This window comes from Mustelus asterias, chromosome 8 (genome assembly GCF_964213995.1).
Source record: "Mustelus asterias chromosome 8, sMusAst1.hap1.1, whole genome shotgun sequence".
Taxonomy (NCBI): Eukaryota; Metazoa; Chordata; class Chondrichthyes; order Carcharhiniformes; family Triakidae; genus Mustelus; species Mustelus asterias.
Window position 1 is genome coordinate 73,388,261 of NC_135808.1, and position 21,921 is coordinate 73,410,181.

Consider the following 21,921-nt stretch of genomic DNA (forward strand, 5'->3'; position numbering starts at 1 on the left):
AGTTGAGAGTCAACCACATTGCTGTGGCTCTGGAGTCACTTGTAGGCCAGACCGGGTAAGGACATTAGTGAATCAGGTGGGTTTTTCCGACAATGGACAGTGGTTTCATGGTCATCAGTAGATTCTTCAATCCAGATTTTTTTAAAAATTGAATTCAAATTCCGCCATCTGCCGTGGTGGGATTCAAACCCGGGTCCCCAGAACATTCGCTGAGTTTCTGGATTAATAGTTGAGCGATAATACCACTAGACCATCACCTACCCATGGTTTTTGATGTGCATTTTCAGCATCATGAGAAGTCTTGGTGCTGAATTATATGAGCACATCAGTGGGGGAGAGAGATTTTGGCGGCAGGCTATGTGTTGCCAATAGCAAGAGGGAGAGATCAGATAATGGTGTCATGTGAGGCAGGCAGGGGAGGAGGAGTTAGGAGATAGTGTGCACTGGGAGGTTGCGGCCTGGTGTTTATCACATGGGACTAACACAGTTTGTGGCACAGCTGGGGAGGGAAGGACTTAGAGGGTGGACTATAGATGCAGTAAGATGAAGGTTTAAAAGGCTCCAGATCAGTGCACACGTATTTTTAAAAATATTGCATTGCAACATCTGCACAAACTTCTTATGATTCATGAAAAGAATTGATAGCTCTTTGTCCTTCAGTGAGTACAACCAAATGCTTATAAAATTAAAGCTTGCAGAAGCAGAACCATATGTTGCCTGCAGTGTCAAATGCTAAAGGATGGGGCCAAAGGCACCCAAGTGAGATGGAGGATTGGGTGGCAATTTCAATCCCTTCTTAATAAATTTTATTCTGAGTAATAGATCACTCTTGATTATCTCGACAGAAAGTAGGGGCATCTTTCCACCTTCTGTATCTTGAAATGATTGTTTTGTTAAACCTCAAACAATTTAAAGCAGCAGTGTCTATATCATATTTATTAATTATTTATCCTTCACCTTTATTGATCCGATGCTGAGGTTTTATCTTTTATTATTTATAGTGGCCACGCCTTCATTTCATGCTTTTCTCTCAGAGAAGCTTCGCTATCATCAGTTTAGTGAAGATGAGATGGAGGGGCTGCAACGATTCTTGTCAATAACTTGAACTAAAAAGCCCACACAAGTACAAAATGGGGCTTCCACATATCTATTCGATAACATTACTGACAGAAGGAATTTCCCCAAACCCAGGTCCCTAATACAGTTTTTCAGAGCAGGAATAAGGTTGTTATATTTCACAAAGCATATTGTGATGAAACAATGATGAAATATCCCTGCAATTCTAAACTGTCCTTGCTAATTGCAAATTTGAACAATCTAATTTGACTGATAACTCCCTAGCTTTTAGTACAAATCATTACTTATTGCCCAATTAGTGTATCAAATGAGTGAGACTGGTTGGTTTAGAAAGTTCTTGTTGTTTATACTGTGAGATCATGAGCCTTTGCCTTCCCATTGCACAAGGGGAGTGTGCTGAATTTCCTCCCCAGTAAATGCAGCATACCAAGCCTCTGTGCTGCCTCTGAAGCCCTGGAGTGATTTGCATTTCTGGCGACTAACACCGTGCCTCCAGAAGGCCTCAAGGCCTGATGATTGCTCTGGGCGGTGAGGATTTTTTTTTTCATTTTCATACAATGACGTTTAGATCTTCAGAGTGCCCCTGGGAGTCCTGAAGTCCGTGATGGTGATGAGGATCCTGGGGCAGTCGCCTGAGTTTGAACACTACCCCCACCACCCCCACCCTCGGGGGAAGTCAGAGGAAATTGAGACAAATGGCCAAAGATGTGTGTGTTCCCCCACCACCACCGCTACCTCCCCTGCCTCATTTGCAGTCCCAACGGCGTCCTTGCACAAAGACCCAGTTACACTTCATTGGAATTCCCAAGGATGCACACTGGAGATGGAGGCCTGACATTCTGTTCCCGGTTCCTCAAGGCCGTGCCTGGGATCAGGGCACTTTTTCAGCAACAGAGGAAAATCTACTTCGCAAAAACATTCAAACCTCTTCTAAAAGATCATCCACTTTCCTTGAAGTGCATGAGGAAAAACAAATGCAAATATTTCCACAGACCGATGCAGTGGAGAATATGCCCCAGTTTGTGCCGTATCTGAGTTTTAATACACGCTGGAAGAAAAACTCTATAAATTTTGCCTTAATGAGGTTTCTTTACCATGGTTTTGAAATGGCTGAAATGTTTGCAGAGCTCCCATGAACATAAAGGCGCAGTGCTGTTATTAATTCATCCATAATGACTTCGGGAATCTTCCTTGGAATAAACAAATGTAAATGACAGCAAGTTTCTTTAGTCAGTAGGCACCGCCACTTATTCCGTCGTCAAACTTTGAAAAAGAAAAGAAAAATTTGCAATATGGATTATCTGTCCTTCACACACAAAATATACATCCCAAGGCACTTCAATGAATTATTAATTAAAATTTGTCAAAAAATTATTGATGGAAGCTTAGCTTTAATGACCTCATTAGGTGAGCAGTTTCCAACCGCAGGCCTGTGAGGTTCTGTAGGTTTTGCAACAAGACTAGATACTTGACCCCAGAATGATTTTCTGTCACTTTAGGCCTCTGCTTACCAATAGTCAGTGAATATTAGATTTAATTCAACTCTTGCTGCTCATTATTTCAGAGCGGAAAATCTGCTAGTGTATGTACATTAACTGAATTAAAATGTTTAATAAAATCTTATATGGTGGTGCACAACTTGCTTGCAGCTCACCCAACAAGACAGGTACAGGCACTAACATCATTCTGGAGTTTTGACAATTTCATTAATTGTACGAGTGCAAAGGTCAAGCAGATTATATATACTGTCAAACCTGACATTACACTAATATGAGGTAGGATGGTAGTATAATGGACAATATATTTAGGAATACTCTGTTACCAAAAATAAAACCTTATTATGCTGCAATGCATAGAAAATATCTTCTTTGCTTCAGCACCTATGGCCTAATGCTACTTCCTTCACACTCAGTGGAGTAGAAATTGAATGGCACGCACGCCCTATACCAGTGCAAATTGGTCACAACAAGAGCACTCCAAAGATGTGCGGGTTAGGTTGATTGGCCATGTTAAATTGCCCCTTAGTGTCAGGGGGACTAGCAGGGTCAATAAGTTGGGTTGGGGGATAGGGCATGGGTGGGATTGTTGTCTGTGCAGGCCCAATGGGCCGAATGGCCTCCTTCTGTACTGTATGGAGTCCATGATTCAAAGAGACAAACCTGAAATATATCCAACCCTATTTTGGGTTGAGGCATTTTTCCTGGTAATGACCTAAAATAGGTGATTAGATAGGCCCTTACATATGTAAATGAAGGCAGAAAATGCTTTAGGGTGAGGGAATCTGGAGTCAGGCCTTCCCCACTTAAGATTCTTCAGTGGCCATTACAGCAACCAACCATGGGGCAAGTGTTTCTTTTTAAAATTAAAAGTTATTTCCTGAACTCCGAAGTATAGTAACCCAATGTTGCTTTAACCCCTTCCTCCTCCCAGCCCCAGAATGGGCCCAAATGGAATTCCACCCAGATGGATCTTGTTCTAAGAGAGAATAGGCGAGAAGAAAAAAAAGTCAATTACATTGGTGAATTAGGCAATTTATCTACCCGAAGCACAGCCTGTTTTTCCAGGAGCTGCTCCTTATCAATTTTCATACTATCCATTGCCTTCAGTATCTCTGCTTCTACGAATGTTTTATCAGATGCCTCTTCTTTAGTAATCACTGATACAAAGAACTCCAGTATTCTAGCCTAGGCCTCTGTCTCTAAGCATATATCAGCCTTTTGGTCCCTAACAGGACTCATTCCACCATTGGGTTTTCTTATATGTTGACTGCCATTTTATTCTCAAACTCTCTGTCTGAGGACATGTACCAATCAACTCAAGAATAGCTTCTTCCCTGCTGCCATCAGACTTTTGAATGGACCTACCTCACACTAAGTTGATCTTTCTCTACACCCGAGCTTTGACTACATTCTGCACTCTCTCCTTTCCTTCTCTATAAATGGTGTACTTCGTCTGTATAGTGTGCAAGAAACAATACTTTTCACTGTATACTAATACATGTGACAAATCAAATCAAATCTTTGTCAATCTAACTTTCCTCTTCATCTCCCCTCTCAATCTATTGTATTTCACCTGGTTCTCACTTGAAGAATTCACTTGACACACACCCTCCTTTTGTTTCATCATAGCCTTTATCTCCCCCATCATCCAGAGGTCCTGATTTTCGCTCCTTTTGCCCCTGTTGGGATGTCCTAGCCTGTACCTGAAGCATCTCTTCCTGAAGAATCTTCCATTACAGTTGTTCCTGTCAGTCTCTGATTCTATTTTACTATGGAAAAAATCATAGAATCCCTGCAGTGCAGAAAGAGGGCACTGAGCCTGCACCAACTCTCCGAGAGAGCATCCCACCCAGGCCCACCTCTACCCCATCCCTGAAACCCAATGCATTTACCTTGCTAATCCCTCCTAATTTACACATCTTAGGACTGTGGGAGGAAACCAAAGCACCTGGAGGAAACCCATGCAGACATGGGGAGAAAGTGCAAGCTCCACACAGACAGTCACCCAAAACCGGAATTGAACCTGGGTCCCTATGACAGTGAGGCAGCAGTGCTGCTCATTGTGCCACCCATAACAAGGAACAGAGAAAACAAAGAGATCCCTTCTCATTGCATTGAAATCAGCCCTTATTCAATTGAATTGTTCCTTTCTCATCTCCATTAATAATGTACACCTTATGGTATAATGATCACTCTTAGCCAGATGTTCCCCCACAGGCACTTGGCCCACTTAGCCCTCCTCATTTCCCAGCAGCCCCTCCTTTCTGGTAGGGCCAAGAACACATTGATTGAGGAAGTTCTCCTGAACACAATTCTGAAATTCTTCCCCCACCTTATTCTTTACACCAATATTATCCAAATCGATATTCGGGCATCTAAAGTCCACCAGTATCACCACTTTCTACCATTCTCAGTGATCCTTGCTAAATAGAGGGAAGCATCAAAGTTATCGGGCCTGATTTTACCAAAACGGGCGCGATCTGCACCCGAATCCGAGCAGATCACGCTTTTACCGACACCCGATTCGGGCGCGGGCTGGACCACGCCCGAATCGGGCGGCCCGACGATTTAAATGCATTTGCATGAATTTAAATCGACTTAATGAACCGCGCGCCCAACTCTACCGCCAAATCCCACTTTACCGTCTCCTGGCCCGATCCGCGTCCGCGCTGTTACCGACCTGCAAAATAAAAGTCTGAAGTCGTTGCTGCAGCCTCCAAAGAGCGGGGTCAGAGACTGCAACGGCTCTCTGACCCAGGTCATCCTCTGGTCGGGGCAGGAGGGAGGTGGGAGGAGGAGAGGGGGTGTGACGTCTCATCCCCTGGTGGGGGGGGGGGGGGGGTGTCGGCTGCCAGTCTGCGGCCGATCCCTCCTGGCACCATCACTGGTACTCTATCAGCCACAGATTACTCTTCCCTGCAGGGGCAAGAGAGCGGGACAGATGGCTGTGGCTGGTAGTGTACCAGTGATGGTGTATCCCTTTACACTGTGGAATCGGCCATTGTGGAATTGGCTGGTTCTGCTTCATCTTCTTAGCGAGGAATCGCTTCATTTTGAAGGTTTCGTGGAATGGCATGGCCGCACGTCCACTCCGGCAGGAGGCATCAGCTGCAGACTGGCAGCCAACCCCCCCCCCCTCCCCCCCCCCCCCGTCCAGAGAAGAGACATCACACCCCCTCTTCCCCCCCCCCCGCCCCCCACCCGGGGATGATACGTCACACCCCCTCTTCCCCCCCCCGCTCCCCACCAGGGGATGATGGATGATACATCACACCCCCTCTTTCCCCCTCCCCCCCCCCCCACCTCCCCAGGGGATGATTGGACACACCCCCCTCCCCTCCCAACCCCCCCAGGGGATGATCGCTGCCATCTTTGTTTTCCTCTCGGGTCAGAAATTTAGTGCTGGAAATAAAGTTGGCAATGTTATCAGTGAAAGTAACCAGGAAACTGCCTTAATAGCCCCCCCCCCCCGACCAGAGGATGAATGTCAGAGAGCCGCTCTCTCCGCTTTCTGCTTTTTTTTTCGTGCCCGGGCGCGCTCTGTCAGATTTTTTTCGAACTGCGCATGCGCAGTTCAGAGCTCCGATCGGTCCGGCGGCGCTAAGCCCCGCCCACAGCGCGGATCGGGTCGGAGCCGGCAAAAAGTGTATGGGCGCGCTGCAAAGAGGATTCCAGGCGCGGATCTATTTGACGCCAGATTCGGCACTTAGACTCAAAATGGTAAAATTCCCCCCATCGTTGTTATATTTTAATTAATTATTGGGATGTGGGCTTCATTGAAAATGTTGTAATTTATTGCCTATCCTTGGCTGCCCCGAGAAAGTGGTTGTGTCTACTTCTTGAAGCACTGGTGGCAGATTACTACTTGAGTCACAAAGACAGCAGAGACTTTTCTTCACCAAAAGACAGCAACAAACCAGTTTGGCTGTTAAGGCAGTTTCCTGGTTACTTTCACTGATACTCTCAGCTTTTTAATTCCAGCCTTACTTTTCAAAACTAAATTCCAGATCTTCCACTGAAATGATGGGATTTGTACTCGCATTCTCTGGATAATGCTAGTAACATAACCACTGCACTTCCAATCCCTTATTGCTGTCAATCATAAATAATCTCTCCCCAGTTGCAAAATATGGATATGCTGATAATGATTAGATGAGAGGCAGCCTTAATGCTTGCCGGGAGTTCAGTGCACAGACCACTTAGCCACAGTCTACACTTGTGCAACCTTTGAGCTTAATCTGCTGCCTCTTTCGAGCGAGATCTGAGCTGGCAGAGCAAGAGCGTCAGGAAGCCCCATAAACTTAGACGTTGGACTTCTGAAGAGGGATCAGTTTCTAATTGAAAGCAATGCAAGATAAAGTTCTAAACACGTGAGGGACAGAGCGTAGATGAGTTCAACTGTTCCTTCGTAATGTTTCTATGTTTTTCTGATAACATTGCCAACTTTATTTCCAGCACTAAATTTCTGACCCGAGAGGAAAACAAAGATGGCAGCCAAAAGGATGTTCTAAAAGTATTTTGGCCAATTTAATTGGACCAATCTTTCTCTACACCCTATCTGTAACTGCAACACTACATTCTGCACCCTCTCCCTTCCTTCTCCCCTATGTACTCTGTGAATGGTATGTTTTGTATAATACGCAAGAAACAGTACTTTTCACTGCATCCCGATACAGCTGACAATAATCAAATCAAATAAAAAATCATCTTTTTAATGTTGGTTTCTACAAGCTGGCCACTGCGGATTTGTTGCTTTTATACATCCCGTTGAATGTTTTATTGGATGTTTATCTACATTTCCACATACAATTGGTACATTCCCTTCCTCTTCAGTTGACAATTTGTGTCTGTTTCACAAATATGAAATGTAACCCAATTGAGAAGCAAAGGTCACACTAAATTTGTATTTGCGAAGTGTGAGATGTGCAGCTCTATCGTGGATCTCCCCTGGCATCGCTCAGTCAAGTCAGCTGAAGGTGTTTTCCAAGAACAGGAATGCTGTGCAGAATTTATTCTGCTGCAACCCTGGAGGTGGATAAATGCAGACTTGGATCAATCAGAATCTCACTGCTGATTGGTTAACAAAAGTTATAGATTGGCAAAACACTGGATCAGAGACACCACTCTTAAATAATTGGCTTTCTTTTTTTAAAGTGTGATTGTTAAGGTGAGCCAGAGGGTTACAGATGTTTTGAGGTAGTCATACGTTATAAATGATTGAATCTCACTCTCCTTTGCAGTCAAACATTTCATTGAAGTGTCCTGTAGAAAAGGACCTTACGTGAACTGGTGTGGTGAAAATGTGCTGATTACATATTGTAGAGAAAAGTGTGGAACGTTTACAGGAATAACTCCGCGAGGTTATACACTTTGGAGGAAATAATAACAAATGGGATTACTATCTCAATGGAAACAAATTAAAACATGCTACCGTGCAAAGGGACCTGGGGGTCCTTGTGCATGAGACGCAAAAGCCCAGTCTGCAGGTACAACAGGTGATCAAGAAGGCAAATGGGATGTTGGCCTATATCGCGAGGGGGATAGAATATAAAAGCAGGGATGTCTTGATGCACCTGTACAGGGCATTGGTGAGGCCGCAGCTGGAATACTGTGTGCAGTATTGGTCCCCTTATATGAGGAAGGATATATTGGCATTGGAGGGAGTGCAGAGAAGGTTCACCAGGTTGATACCGGAGATGAGGGGTTTGGATTATGAGGAGAGGCTGAGGAGATTGGGTTTGTACTTGTTGGAGTTTAGAAGGATGAGGGGGGATCTTATGGAGACTTATAAGATAATGCGGGGGCTGGATAGGGTGGAGGCGGAGAGATTCTTTCCACTTAGTAAGGAAGATAAAACTAGAGGACACAGCCTCAAAATAAAGGGGGGTCGGTTTAAGACAGAGTTGAGGAGGAACTTCTTCTCCCAGAGGGTGGTGAATCTCTGGAATTCTCTGCCCACTGAGGTGGTGGAGGCTACCTCGCTGAATATGTTTAAAGCGCGGATGGATGGATTCCTGATCGGTAAGGGAATTAAGGGTTATGGGGATCAGGCGGGTAAGTGGTACTGATCCACGTCAGATCAGCCATGATCTTATTGAATGGCGGGGCAGGCTCGAGGGGCTAGATGGCCTACTCCTGCTCCTATTTCTTATGTTCTTATGTTCATAGTTCTGCTCCTATTCACTCATTGAGAGTGTCCAAGAGTGTTCAGATGTGACTGAACTGCTAACTTGTAGCTCACAGCTGAAATGTATCCACCAGCGTGTAACTCTGATGTGGAACTGGCGTTTGCAAAGAGATTTAGGACAGGAGCAGTTAAAAGTGTTAAATATTAATATAGGACCTTGAGCTGATACTGGGCATTGTTACAACCCGTTTTGTCCTCCAATTGAAAATGGACAGTTACTAATAGGCATTCATACAGTTGGTTCCAGCAGCGGCTCTTGGCATATATACTACATGGATTGATTGTCATCTTTATTACTGTGAGTGATAGTTGCATTAGAGAGATCGATTATCATCTTTACCAACCTTTTCTCTGAGACTTTTCTATTTATAGTACAAAGAGGAATTGAATGCATATATGTCGTGTTACTGAATATATATATATGCAGCATTTTCACAAAGTTATATTTTGTATGGCCAAGTTTCTGAAAGTTAGAGCAGCGAAACTAAAAGCAGTGATCTTGCTAAAATGTGACGACTACACAAATGCTGTGATGCCTCATCTCCCCATAACGAGCCCAAACCCACACCCCAGTCCACCCAATCTCTCCACCCCTTTATCATTCCCTCTTTAATCTCTAGCCCTCCACCATTTCCTCTTTACTCTCCACATCACTACCATTCCTTCTTTACTCACTCTTTAACCCCTTACCATTTTCTATTTAGTCACTCGTTACCCCTCGACTATTCCCTCTTTACTCATTCTCTATCCCCCACCATTCACACTTTAGTCAGTCTCTGCCCTTCTAAGATTCCTCCTTCACCTCTGCTTTTCTGATTTAATCCTTCTTTAACTTTCGTTTGATCCCTCTCACACTTCACCTTTTACTTTCTGTGCCTTTGCTGTTCTTCTATCCCATTTGTTCTCATCTCCTTTTTGACCTTTTGCTCTTCTTTGTGTCTCTCTGCTATTTTTTTCCCCTCACCTTTTCATTGTTACACAAGAAATAGGAGCAGGAGTGGATCACATGGTTCATCAAGCTTGCTCCGCAATTCAATACGATCATGGCTGATCTCAGGCTTCAACTCCACTTTCCTATCTGCTTTTCATATCCCTCAATTCCCTGAGAGACCAAAAGTTTGTCTATCTCTGCCTTAACTGTATTCAACAATGGAGCAGCCACTGACTTCTGGGGCAGAGAATTCCAAAGATTTGCAACTCTTTGAGTGAAATAATCTCTCCTCATCTCAGTCTTAAATGATCAGCCCCTTAACCTGAGACTATGTCCCCATACTTAGATTCCTCAACCAGCAGAAATAATCTCTGTCAGAATCTGGTATGTTTTAATGAGATTACCTCTCTTTCTTCTAAGCCCCAGGGAATATAGACCCAATTTACTCAGCCTCTCATCACAGGACAAGCCTCACACCAATTCTGTGAATCTTTATTGAACTGCCTCCAATGGAAATAAATCCTTTTTTAAATATGGAGACCAATACTATGCACTATTCCAAATATGGCCTCAGCAAAGCCCTGTACAATTGAAGAAAGATTTTTATTCCTGTACTCCAAATCCTTTGCAATAAAGTCCAACATGTCATTTGCCTTTCTAATTGCTTTGCTGTACATTTTTGTGTTCCTTGTACAATTACACTCAAGTCTCTCTGAACATCAACATTTACCAGTTTCATACCTTTTTTTAAAAATTCTGCTTTTCTAGTCTCATAACCAAAGTGAATAACTTCACATTTTCCCACATTATATTCCATCTACCATTTAGTTGCCCACTCACTTAACCTGTCTATATCACTTTGTAGCCTCTTATGTGTCCTCTCCACGGCTTAACTTTCAACCTAGCTTTGTATCATCAGCAAAATTAGATACATTACTCTGCCTCTCTTCATCTAAGCTGAGGCTCCAGCATTGACCCTTGTGGCACTCCACTAGTTGCAGCCTGCCAACTTGAAAATAATCCTTTCACATCCACTCTTTGCCTCCTATCCTCTACCCGTGCTAATATACTACCCTCAATTCCATGAGCCCTCATCTTGCCTATTAACCTTTTGCACTTTATCAAATACGTTTTTGGAAATCCAGGTAGTACATCTACTGGTTCTCTTTTATCTATCCTACTAGTTATATTCGGAAAAAAACCTGAATAAAATTGTCCAACAGAATTTCCATTTTGTAATGTAATAGCTCCCTCCTCCCTGAATACTGATGCCAGTGTCCCATGAATCATAACCCCTTCTCCCCAGACCATTCTTTGAATCATACATTTAATTCGCTAATCTGACCCTATGCCACTTGGCATGTGGTTCAAGTAACAGAGATGATTATCTTTGGTGTTCTGCAGTTAATGTGAATCTTCAAACTCTCTTAGCAGAACATTATTCCTGGTTTTACCTAGATTGTTTGTTCCCAGCTGTACCATGACAACTGGATTCTCCCCCCTCCACTCCAAGTTCCTCTCCAATTCCTGCGAAGTGTCCTTAACTCTGGCACTGGGCAGACAGCACAACCTTCAGTCTTCCTGGTCTTGGCTGCAGGGAATATTATCTATCCCCCTGATTATACAGTCTCCTATCACAGCTACATTTTTGCTCCTCCCACTTAAATGGCATCCTACACCATGGTACCATGGTCAGTGTACTCATCCTTTCTGCAGTCCTTCTCTTCATCCACACAGGTAGAAAGCATCTTGGATCTGTTGGACAAAGTCAGAGATTGAATTTTCTCTTCCACGACATGCTGGTCCCCCTTACTGCCGGACTCGTAGTCATGTCTCTTGTCCATGACCATTGACCAACTGTAAAGTTCTGCCTAATCTAAGAGGTGTGACTGATCCTGTAAGAACACATCCAGGTAATACTCCCACTACACCTTGATGCTCCACAATGTCTACAATTTAGACTGCAGCTCAGCCACTCTGAGCTGGAGTAGTGCAAGCTGCAGACACTTAATGCAGATATGGTTGACCGGAATTGTAGTGTATCCTCACATGCTGCCTTCATGGCATGCCATCATCCCAGCCATGTCTGTCTAGCCTTGCTTATTTTACTTAGTCATTAGCTTGCACAGCTAATGTACTAGAAAGTTACACTCTTCTAACGTGGAAAGAAAGAAATAAGACTCATTAACTACTAGAGACTGAAGACAGGTAGAAAAAGGAACATCTCTTTCCCCCTCTAACTGAATTCCCACACGAAACAAATTCCTGACTTTGCACTTGGCCTATGTTGCACTCAGTCATCATCTTCTTTCCTTGCATCTCCTTACTGTGGGGGGTTTGGAAACCAGTCTGCTTTTATAGAATACTGATGACCCACTCCCAAATTACTGTGCTAGCACAGCTCCCTATTCAAAATGACCACTTTCAGCTGATTGATAGATAATTGCTACTGCCGGGCAGCGTGTGTATAACTAGGCTGCTTAACAGAAACTCCCATGTGAACCAAATTCCCAACTTCTCAATCAGTCTACATTGCACTCAGGAGTTGTCCCTCCTCTGTGCATCCCCTTACTCTGCTTCTTTTCTCCCAATCTTATTCATTGCTCTCTTTCATGGGCAGAGGTCTTTGTAACATGGCAGTGAAAATGTCACACATTCATGTGTCACAGAGGAGCAGCAAAGTAGAAATGAATGGCCTTGGGTTCCTGGGGTCTTGCACCTACAGAGGCAAGACCCAATTCAGGAGTTAATGCTCAAGGATATTGTGGAATAAAATCTGGGATGGGACCAATTTATTTGTCTTTCTGAATTGAGTGAGATTATTTTGGGAGATGCATAAATACATTGAAGGTGTCTGTGAATGGTTAAGTGTTTTTAATCGGGTAATCTTTAGGGAATGTGAAATTTGAACCATCAAGCATACTTTGAGCCTTATTGACGCACTGCACAAAATTTATAACTAAAATATTAAATATAATGGTACTGGTAGTATTCCAGCGCTTTGTGCAAGCTGTTGATCTTAACTCTTGTCTTTCTTTGACTCTAAATCTATTCCTTTATATCAAATGTGAAACTTTAGATATTGTTCTATATTAAAGATAAGTTGAAATAGGAATAATTGATTGTGTGTTATACCAGTGCATTATAAAACCAGAGTGGGATTTTCCAGCTATTCCCACCAGCAAGATCTTCCAGTCCCGCCAAAGGCGACCACACCATGAGGGGTTCCCCGTCTTTGGGGCATGCAAGCCACACAACACTGTAAACTTTGGCGGGACTGGAAGATCCCGCAGGTTTTCCATAATGAGCGGCCTCTGCCACTAGAAAACATGCCACAGGGGCGGCTGGAAAACCCTGGCCATACTGATAAGACTTTAACTGAATTAAATTCCCAGATGGTGAACTTCTAATCTCAGTTCTGTCACCAGGAACAGGTCAAATTAAGAGTCCCTTTTCCGCATATTATACACATTTTGCATTGCCTTTTCACTGTCTTACATTGAAAATTTCAGTGGACTCCTGGAGTGTTTATCGTGAGATCATTTTAAATGTCGAATGTTTTAAAGACTGAACTATCCAAGCTCACTGCTAATAATGCTCACTGACGTTCAGTTTGGGTTCTGCCAGGGTCACTTAGCTCATCGCAGCCTTGGTTCAAACAAGCCCAAAAGAACTGAACTCCAGAAATGAGTTGAGAGTGGCTGCCCTTGACTTCATGGCAACATTTGACTGTGTATGGCATCAAGGGAACCCTAGCAAAACTGGAGTCAATGGGAATCAGAGGAAAAGCTCTCTGCACAAAACAAGATGGTTGTGGTTGTTGAATGTTTCAGGACATCACTGTAGGAGTTCCTCAGGATAATGTCCTAGGCCCAGTTATCTTCAGCTGCTTCATCAATGACCTTTCTTGCATCATAAGGTCAGAAGTGAGGATGTTCAGCACCATTCATGACTCCTCAGATACAGTCCATGTGCAAATGCAGCAATATTCAGGCTTGGGCAGATATGTGGAAAGTAACGTTCGTGCCACACAAGTACCAGGCAATGACCATCTCCAACAAGAGAGAATCTAACCATCATCCCATGATATTCAAAGGCATTACCAGTCCCTCACTATTAACATCTTGGGGGGTTACCATATATAAGAACCTCAACTGGACTAGCCATATAGATCCTGTGGCTACAGGAGCAAGTCAGAGGCTAGGAATCCTGCAGCGAGTAAGTCACCTTCTGACTCCCCAAAGCCTGTCTATTGCCCACAAGGCACAAGTCAGGGGTGTGGTGGAACAATCTCCACTTGTCTGGCTGAGTGCAGCTGCAACAACCCTCAAGAAGCTTAACATCATCCAGGACAAAGCAGCTCACTTAATTGGCACCCCATCCACAAACATTCACTCCCTCCACCACTGACACACAGAGACAGCCATGTGTATATACCAACAACAAGATGCATTGCAGGAACTCACCAAGTCTCCCTATGCAGCACCTTCCAAACCCCACCACTACCATCTAGAAGGACGCGGAAGCAAACACCCGGGAACAACACTAACTGCCAAGTTCCCCTTCAAGCTATCAACCATCCTGACTTGGAACTATTTTGCTGTTCCTCCACTGTCATTGGGTCAAAAGCTTGGAACTCCCACCCAAATGGTACCTTGGGTGTACCTACACCATATTGACTGCAGCGGTTCAAGATGGCAGCTCACCACCAATGCCTCAAGGGACATTAGGGAGGGGCAGTAAATGCTGGCCTAGCCAGCAAAGCCCACATCCTGTGAATGAATGGAAAACAAATCATTTTAAATGTACACAGCTCTTGAAGTTGTCACATTGAGACTATCAAACTGTTCAATGGCCCAATACAAGTATTTATATTTTGTATAAAATCCCTCAATTAAAGTTGTGAGCTCTGAGTCTAGGATTGCTGCACTGGGCAGTTTTCACCTGAGTGCACTCAAACTTTATAATAAACAAAATAATTCTGGAGAAAATGACTGTGCCTATCCAAGTCAAACTGTTATGAAATCCTTTGTATTGATGCAAATACCAAAAACAACTAGTGCAGTGTGTCTCCTTTTAATATTTTAATAATTCATTTCAAAAGATACGTTTTAATTGGCTGCTCAAAGCCCTAGTAAACACATTTGCTGGCTATGCAGGATTTTTCCTTCGAGGTGGAAAATAAGTCGAGACTATTCCAGGTCCCAAGGGAAAACAGTCACTCAGTGTGTTTCTCGCTGGAGACAGGCTCACTGTCCAATCAAGGATGGAGGATGGACTCTGGAAGATGGAGGGCCTGTCAGAGGTCTTCCAGTTTGAAAGGAGCATCAGGCTGCAATAGAGGGTAAGCCAGGGAGAGGCATCCTCCATCCAACTTGCAAAAATGAGCCTTGCAGCCAGGTCACCAGCGCATGTAAGGCAGTGGGTTGGAGCCCCTCTTGAGGGCAGTCTGTGGTTGCTCCTACACTCAGGCAGATGGGGAGGGCATCTCAGCCTGTGTGGGGCACTGGCCCCAGGGCTTGTTGTCAGCAGGTCCCCTCTAGGCACCTAAGCTGGCCCCTATCCAGACCCTGGAGACTGATCGGAAAATCTCAGTGAGCCTCTTTTAATTGGCCTCAATAGGATCTTATTGAGCTGTGATGGCTGCTTGTCATTTGAAGTTTAAGTCGTCCTGCTGACTCTCCCATTCCGCCTCTGCAAGAAAGACTCAGAGGTGGAATAGAGCCAGTGAACTGGCACGCTAGTTAGTGGGGCTATTTTTAGTTCTCACCTGCCCCTGTTCCTGGCCTTGGTGGGGTGCAGAATTCAAGACCTGTGTTTGTATCTCTGATAAATGGTAAAAGAAAGATGTAATCAATTGAGATTGAAAGATTTGTTCATTGACGATTACATTCCAATAATCTTGCTGTGATTACACAACAAATTGACCTTTCAGCAAGGATCTCATTATATATGAACTGAATGAGGTATCCTGACTGTGAATGTCAGCCATGACATCTGCTACCAGGAAAATACAGCTGTAAACACCGGCAACAGGTTAGACTTAATTTATATGTTTAAAATAATTAGTGTATAGAAAAATATACAGTTGACAGATTATAAAGCAAATAATATTCTGAGTGTTCAGATAATAATAAACCACTCAAGCTTTGGCCTTGCAGTTTGTGACACACTCTGGCTTGCTTTATGACACCATTTTCTAATGGATACTGCCACTCATCCATTATTCTCTGTGTTCTTGCTCCATATAAATAAGTAGCTGCTAATCCTCTTGTTTAAAAGTAATGGTGATCATGTAAACATTATCATATAACCGTAGAATCCCCTCAGTGCAGAAAAAGGCCATTCCGCCCACCGAGTCTACACTGACTCTCCAAAAGACGTCCCACCTATGTCCTCCCCTCCGCTCTATCCCCATAACTCCTCGCAATTACCATGGATAATCCATCTAACCGACATATTTTTGGACACTAAGGGGTAATTTGGCTTGGCCAATCCACCTTTGGACTGTGGGAGGAAACCGGAGCCACCTGGAGGAAACCCACGCAGACACGCGTGAGGAGAATGTGCAAACTCCATGCAGTCACCCAAGGCCAGAATTAAATCCTGGTCCCTGGCGCTGTGAGGTAGCAGTGCTAATCATTGTGCCACCGTGCCTTTTGCCACTACCACTTTTAACTATATGGCATTGCATAAAATGTAATTTTCAGGTGAAGCAGGGTTCAAGGCCAGGAGATAATTAGGCCAGGGCACACAGAGACAATTCAATCTCCATTACAAAGGCAGTACAACAAATTTACATGGACAGTTTCCATTATAAATGTGGACATAGGAATTTATAATGGAAAAGTTGGCAAGAAGTGCAGAAAGATATAAGAATCGATCTGTTGTGGCATTGAACATGGTGAATTGAGACCTAATGCAGTCTTCAGATGTAATGGATATAGTGGACAAGCAATAATTGAATGATAGCACACCGACATAATTCAATCTCTTATTTCTATACTTCTATTATATATTGCCATGCCTACATTTGAAATGGAAATGTCTGTGTAAATGGCATAGGTACACTGTAATTATACATTCCCACAAGTAGTGGTAGTCAACATGAAAAGCTTAAGTAGGCTGTGTTCAGTATGAATATGGACATGGAAATTTATGATGGATAAAGTCTTATTGATATGCTTGTAGGCCTCCTATGGTATTGTTCACATGAGTAAGAGGATTCAGTATTTTGTTAATGTTATATCAGTATATGTTTAAGGGTAACATCTGGACTGCAGACTTACAATGATTAAAGTCAAATTTCATTTTTATTAATATATATTCTGGGAACTTTACTAGTCTCTTGGAATTGAATCCCACAACTCTGTCCATCATTCTGTGAAAATAGTACATACATAGCCTGTACATACACACACACATATATTTATAGATATATATATGCTGCAAGTATTTTTTTTAATTTGACGTACCGCTGTTGTGCTGCAAATGGTGATCTTTAAACGTGTAGCATCTTGAAGTCTTCAAAGTTGCAACAATGCTGTGAATGTGGAGTGCTAACTCTTCAAAATCTCCACTCTTCAAAAGTCCTGAATGTTGCTATTATGCTGTTCAAGGTACGCCTTAAAAGTTCAAGCTCTTTGAATTCCCATTAGCTGCCACCATGTTGTGTTTTCTTCTTTCCATTAAATACAAATTCACCAATCACTCAAGTAGGATTGATAAACTATACTGAGGGTTTTATTCATAGATTATAGTAATATGCAGAAGTGTCAGTAACAGATTACTTCGTATTCAGTCTGATGATGTATATAGATTATGGACATACTCACTGAAAGACATACCCCAACAATAGTCTTACCTGTCAGTGAGATGAAAACAAACTAATGTAATAAATGCTACTCTTGACATTACTGGACTATTTGACAATGAAGTAGCTGCGTTTCTTTGTGGAGGAGATGGTTGTCACTGGAGTGACACAAACCCTATTAACACATGCCCACTATGTAAATAGTCTAACAGAAGAAACGTGGAAGATTTTAAAAAGTAACAGAGATGTATGGCTATAACAATCTGAAACAGAACAAGATGAACACAATCCATCATTTAGTATTTTACTCCACTTTCATTCACGAGGTAACACCATATCCAAGCTTCAGTCACTGTCATTCAGAGCTAGTAAATAAGGATGTAGATGATGCATTTCTGAAATATAGCCAGGTTCCTATTCTTACTTAAATGTAATCATTGCATTGCAGGAAACCACTGAGCAAGGGAACTTCCCACTGGTCAACCCTTTAATGGCTTCAACACAATTCTATCTGGTCATTGTACAAAAACGTCATATGAATTTGAGTCACTTGAATAGTTTTTTTTCAGATTTCCCATTGACATTTATAGGGAAGCAATGGTTCATTGTTTTTTGGGAAGCTATCTCTGTTGAGACCTGTAAGGGTTTTTCCAAGTCCAATCACCGTAAATAAACAACTAATAATGTTAAGCCATTTAATTTATTTTAGATTTAAATATTTATTGGATCTAAAAGATCAGGATATTTTGCACACTGCATAATATTGTAGATTATGTTATGTTCTTTATTCAGTTTTCAAAGTTGTTCATTCTAAGGAGCTTTAACAGCCCAAGTTACTGCGGTTAGTACCAATCACTAGAATGCGCTCCTATTCTATCAGGTTAAATTTTTCCATCTTTTGATATTGTTTCCCTCTCATCATTTTATTTTCCTCCTCTGTAAAACTAGCTCAGAGAAACACATGTGGCAAACGTAGAGCCAAAGATTTTTTACTGCCATTATAAATGGCACAGTTGCACAAATTTCAAAATGAGTTTGTGCTGTTCAAGCATCTGTTCATCACACATGCACACACAAGCTATAAATCATAAACTTGTACAAATGTCTCACTCTGAGCACTTTTCACAACAACCTTTTGATAGAACTCACTTCAATAATTCTGTGCTCCATTTAACAGGAGTGTTTGTCCTCGATAGGAAAATATTCAGGATACAAATGATAGAAGTATAAAGAACTGCTTATATGAACCAATATTATAAATTATATGGTGGCACTGCACTTGTGTTCTGCATTTAAGCATGGAAAAATTGTACTGATAGATGTGAATGGAGTGAGCTCCTGTACAGTACTGTGTCTCCTTTTTACCATGAGCAATTCCCTCAAATCAGTTGAGGATATACAATGACAGAGCAATCATTTTGAAAAGTACACAGTATAATTTCAGTCAATGTCATTTAAGTCCTTGTTGTCTGTGTTGCGTTCTGTTGGCATAACCAGTGCATCAAGAGTTTCCTCAAGAGTCCTCCTAATCAGGTGCCAGAACTGATCTCCATTTATGCATCTTATTGACACATATAAGATCCTGAGGAGACTTGACAGAGTGAATGATGAGAGGATGCTTCCCTTTATGGGAAGGACTACAGCCAAGGGGCACAGTTTAAAAAGGAGGGCTCTCCCATTTAAGTCAGAGATGAGGAGAATTTTATATTCAGAGGGTCATGAGTCTGTGGAATTCTCTTCTCCAGAGAGCAGTGGAAAGTCCTGGAAATTGACATCGGGTCAGGATCCCAATATCATCCCACCCTCTTCTGGTATTCCTCGGTGCGGGATTGAAGGCAAGTGGGGAATCCCCTCGGACCTATTTGGTAAGTAATTAGGAGGTTGTTGAAGTAGTTAAGAAGGCAAATTAAGACCTCTGTTTTAATCCTGTATTCCCCAGTCATGGACGCTCTTTAGCAGCCTGACAACAATTCACCTGGGTCACTGCAATGAAGGCATGAAGAGAGGAGCTTCTTTGGTGAAATTGACAGGCTGGGAAGGCTTTGGTCAGTTACACTAAAGAGCACCAGCCATGGCCATTGAGAGATTGAAAGAAGTGCTTTGAACAGCAGAGAGTGACAAAGTGATTGCCAACTTCTTGAAAGGCACTTTACTAGTCTAACACTTTACCATCTTCACCTGCATTTCCCTGCTGTCAGTATGGCAACAGCTTATGTAGCTCTACCTTCCACCTCTGCTGAGGGTCAAGAATAGAGGTCACACCATCATGCCAGCTCCAGTAGCAGGAATAACACCAGTATCTGCTACCTTCTCCTCAGCCATCTGCCCCTCCACAGGGTAGATGGGCTGAACGTGATACTTCCAGCACAGAGACTACAGACTCTCTTGACATGGCTGAACACCACAGCTTCAGGAAACTCATTCAGGCTCTCAGGCCAGGTCACTGCTGATCGCTACAGCCTCCTAGAGCAAGCACTCGTTCCCAGTGGAGCAGATTCAAGAAAGGGAATAGGGATAGCCCAGGAAATTACCGACTGGTGAGTCTAACCTCAGTGGTTGGTAAGTTGATGGAGAAGGTCCTGAGGGACAGGATTTATGAACATTTAGAGAAGTTTAGTATGCTCAAATGTAGTCAGCACGGCTTTGTCAAAGGCAAATCGTGCCTTACAAGCCTGGTGGAGTTCTTTGAAAATGTGACTAAACACATTGACGAAGGAAAAGCGGTAGATGTGGTTTACATGGACTGCAGCAAGGCGTTCGATAAGGTCCCCCATGCAAGACTTCTCAAGAAAGTGAGAGGGCATGGGATCCAAAGGGCTGTTGCCTTGTGGATCCAGAACTGGCTTGCCTGCAGAAGGCAGAGAGTGGTTGTAGATGGGTCTTTTTCTGAATGGAGGTCGGTCACCAGTGGAGTGCCCCAGGGATCTGTTCTGGGACCCTTGCTGTTTGTCATTTTCATAAATGACCTGGATGAGGAAGTGGAGGGATGGGTTGGTAAGTTTGCTGACGACACGAAGGTTGGTGGTGCTGCGGATAGTTTGGAGGGATGTCAGAAGCTGCAGCGTGACATAGATAGGATGCAAGACTGGGCGGAGAAGTGGCAGATGGACTTCAACCCAGATAAATGTGTAGTGGTCCATTTTGGCAGGTCAAATGGGATGAAGGAGTATAATATCAAGAGGAAGACTCTTAGCAGTGTAGAGGATCAGAAAGACCTTGGGGTCCGGGTCCATAGGACTCTTAAATCGGCCTCGCAGGTAGAGGAGATGGTTAAGAAGACATATGGTGTGCTGGCCTTCATCAATCGAGGGATTGAGTTTAGGAGTCGGGAGATAATGATGCAGCTTTATAGGACCCTCATCAGACCCCACTTGGGGTACTGTGCTCAGTTCTGGTCGCCTCATTACAGGAGGGATGTGGAAATTATTGAAAGGGTGCAGAGAAGATTTACAAGGATGTTGCCTGGATTGGTTGGCATGCCTTATGAGGATAGGTTGAGGGAGCTCGGTCTTTTCTCCTTGGAGAGACGAAGGATGAGAGGTGACCTGATAGAGGTGTACAAGATGTTGAGAGGTATAGATTGGGTGGATTCTCGGAGGCTTTTGCCCAGGGCTGAAATGGCTGCTACGAGAGGACACAGGTTTAAGGTGCTGGGGAGTAGGTACAGAGGAGATGTCAGGGGTAAGTTTTTCACTCAGAGGGTGGTGGGTGAGTGGAATCGGCTGCCGTCAATGGTGGTGGAGGCAAACTCGATAGGGTCTTTTAAGAGACTTCTGGATGTGTACATGGGACTTAATAGGATTGAGGGTTATAGGTAAGCCTATATATAAGCCTAGGTAGGTAGGGACATGACCGGCGCAACTTGTGGGCCGAAGGGCCTGTTTGTGCTGTATTTTTTCCTATGTTCTAGATGGGCACACATTGCCAATGGCTGATAAAGTGCCTATCACTGAGGCCACTCCTCTCAGCTGCCCAGAGGCAGAATTTCACAGTCCTGCCAGGGAAGGGGCAGGACTGGAAAAAGTGGCGAACCATTCTAAAGTCCATTGACTTTGTTGAGACCAGAAAATCCCACTGACAAGAGGGGCCATAAAATTCCACCCAAGGTCTCTGCCTCTCCCCAGGTTGTGTGCTCTTCACTCCAGAAAGGATTGAAAGCAGTGTGTTAGTAATGGCTTGTGTAGAGAGCAGGGAAGGACATATTTTGTGGAGTGTAACTGTGAGGCATGGGGGCAATTGGCTGAGGGTGAGTGTCAGTGTTGGCTACTTGAATTGTGATGTGAGATAAGGAAATGAGTGGAAGTGCATGGCATGTTGATCTGAGGAGTGTTGTGCAGGAGCATGCTGGGAAGGTCAGAGTGCGGGGCTTGATAAGAAATTGCTAAGCCACTCCTCTTTCCTGCTCTCTTGAGGT

At 43.4% G+C, this 21,921-nt stretch overlaps 1 protein-coding gene across 5 annotated transcripts in view; it reads left to right on the forward strand.

Moving 5' to 3' along the window:
• nr5a2 (nuclear receptor subfamily 5, group A, member 2) overlaps positions 1–21,921 on the forward strand; it is a 312,907-nt gene that overhangs the window by 281,958 nt on the left and 9,028 nt on the right. For 4 of the 5 annotated variants that reach the window (XM_078218179.1, XM_078218180.1, XM_078218181.1 and 1 more), the window contains one exon: positions 19,253–19,372. The exons of the other annotated variant lie outside the window; for it this stretch is intronic. In XM_078218179.1, the coding sequence (XP_078074305.1) occupies positions 19,253–19,372 (120 nt within the window). The remainder of the gene's footprint in view (positions 1–19,252; positions 19,373–21,921) is intronic. 5 annotated transcript variants of the gene reach the window in all.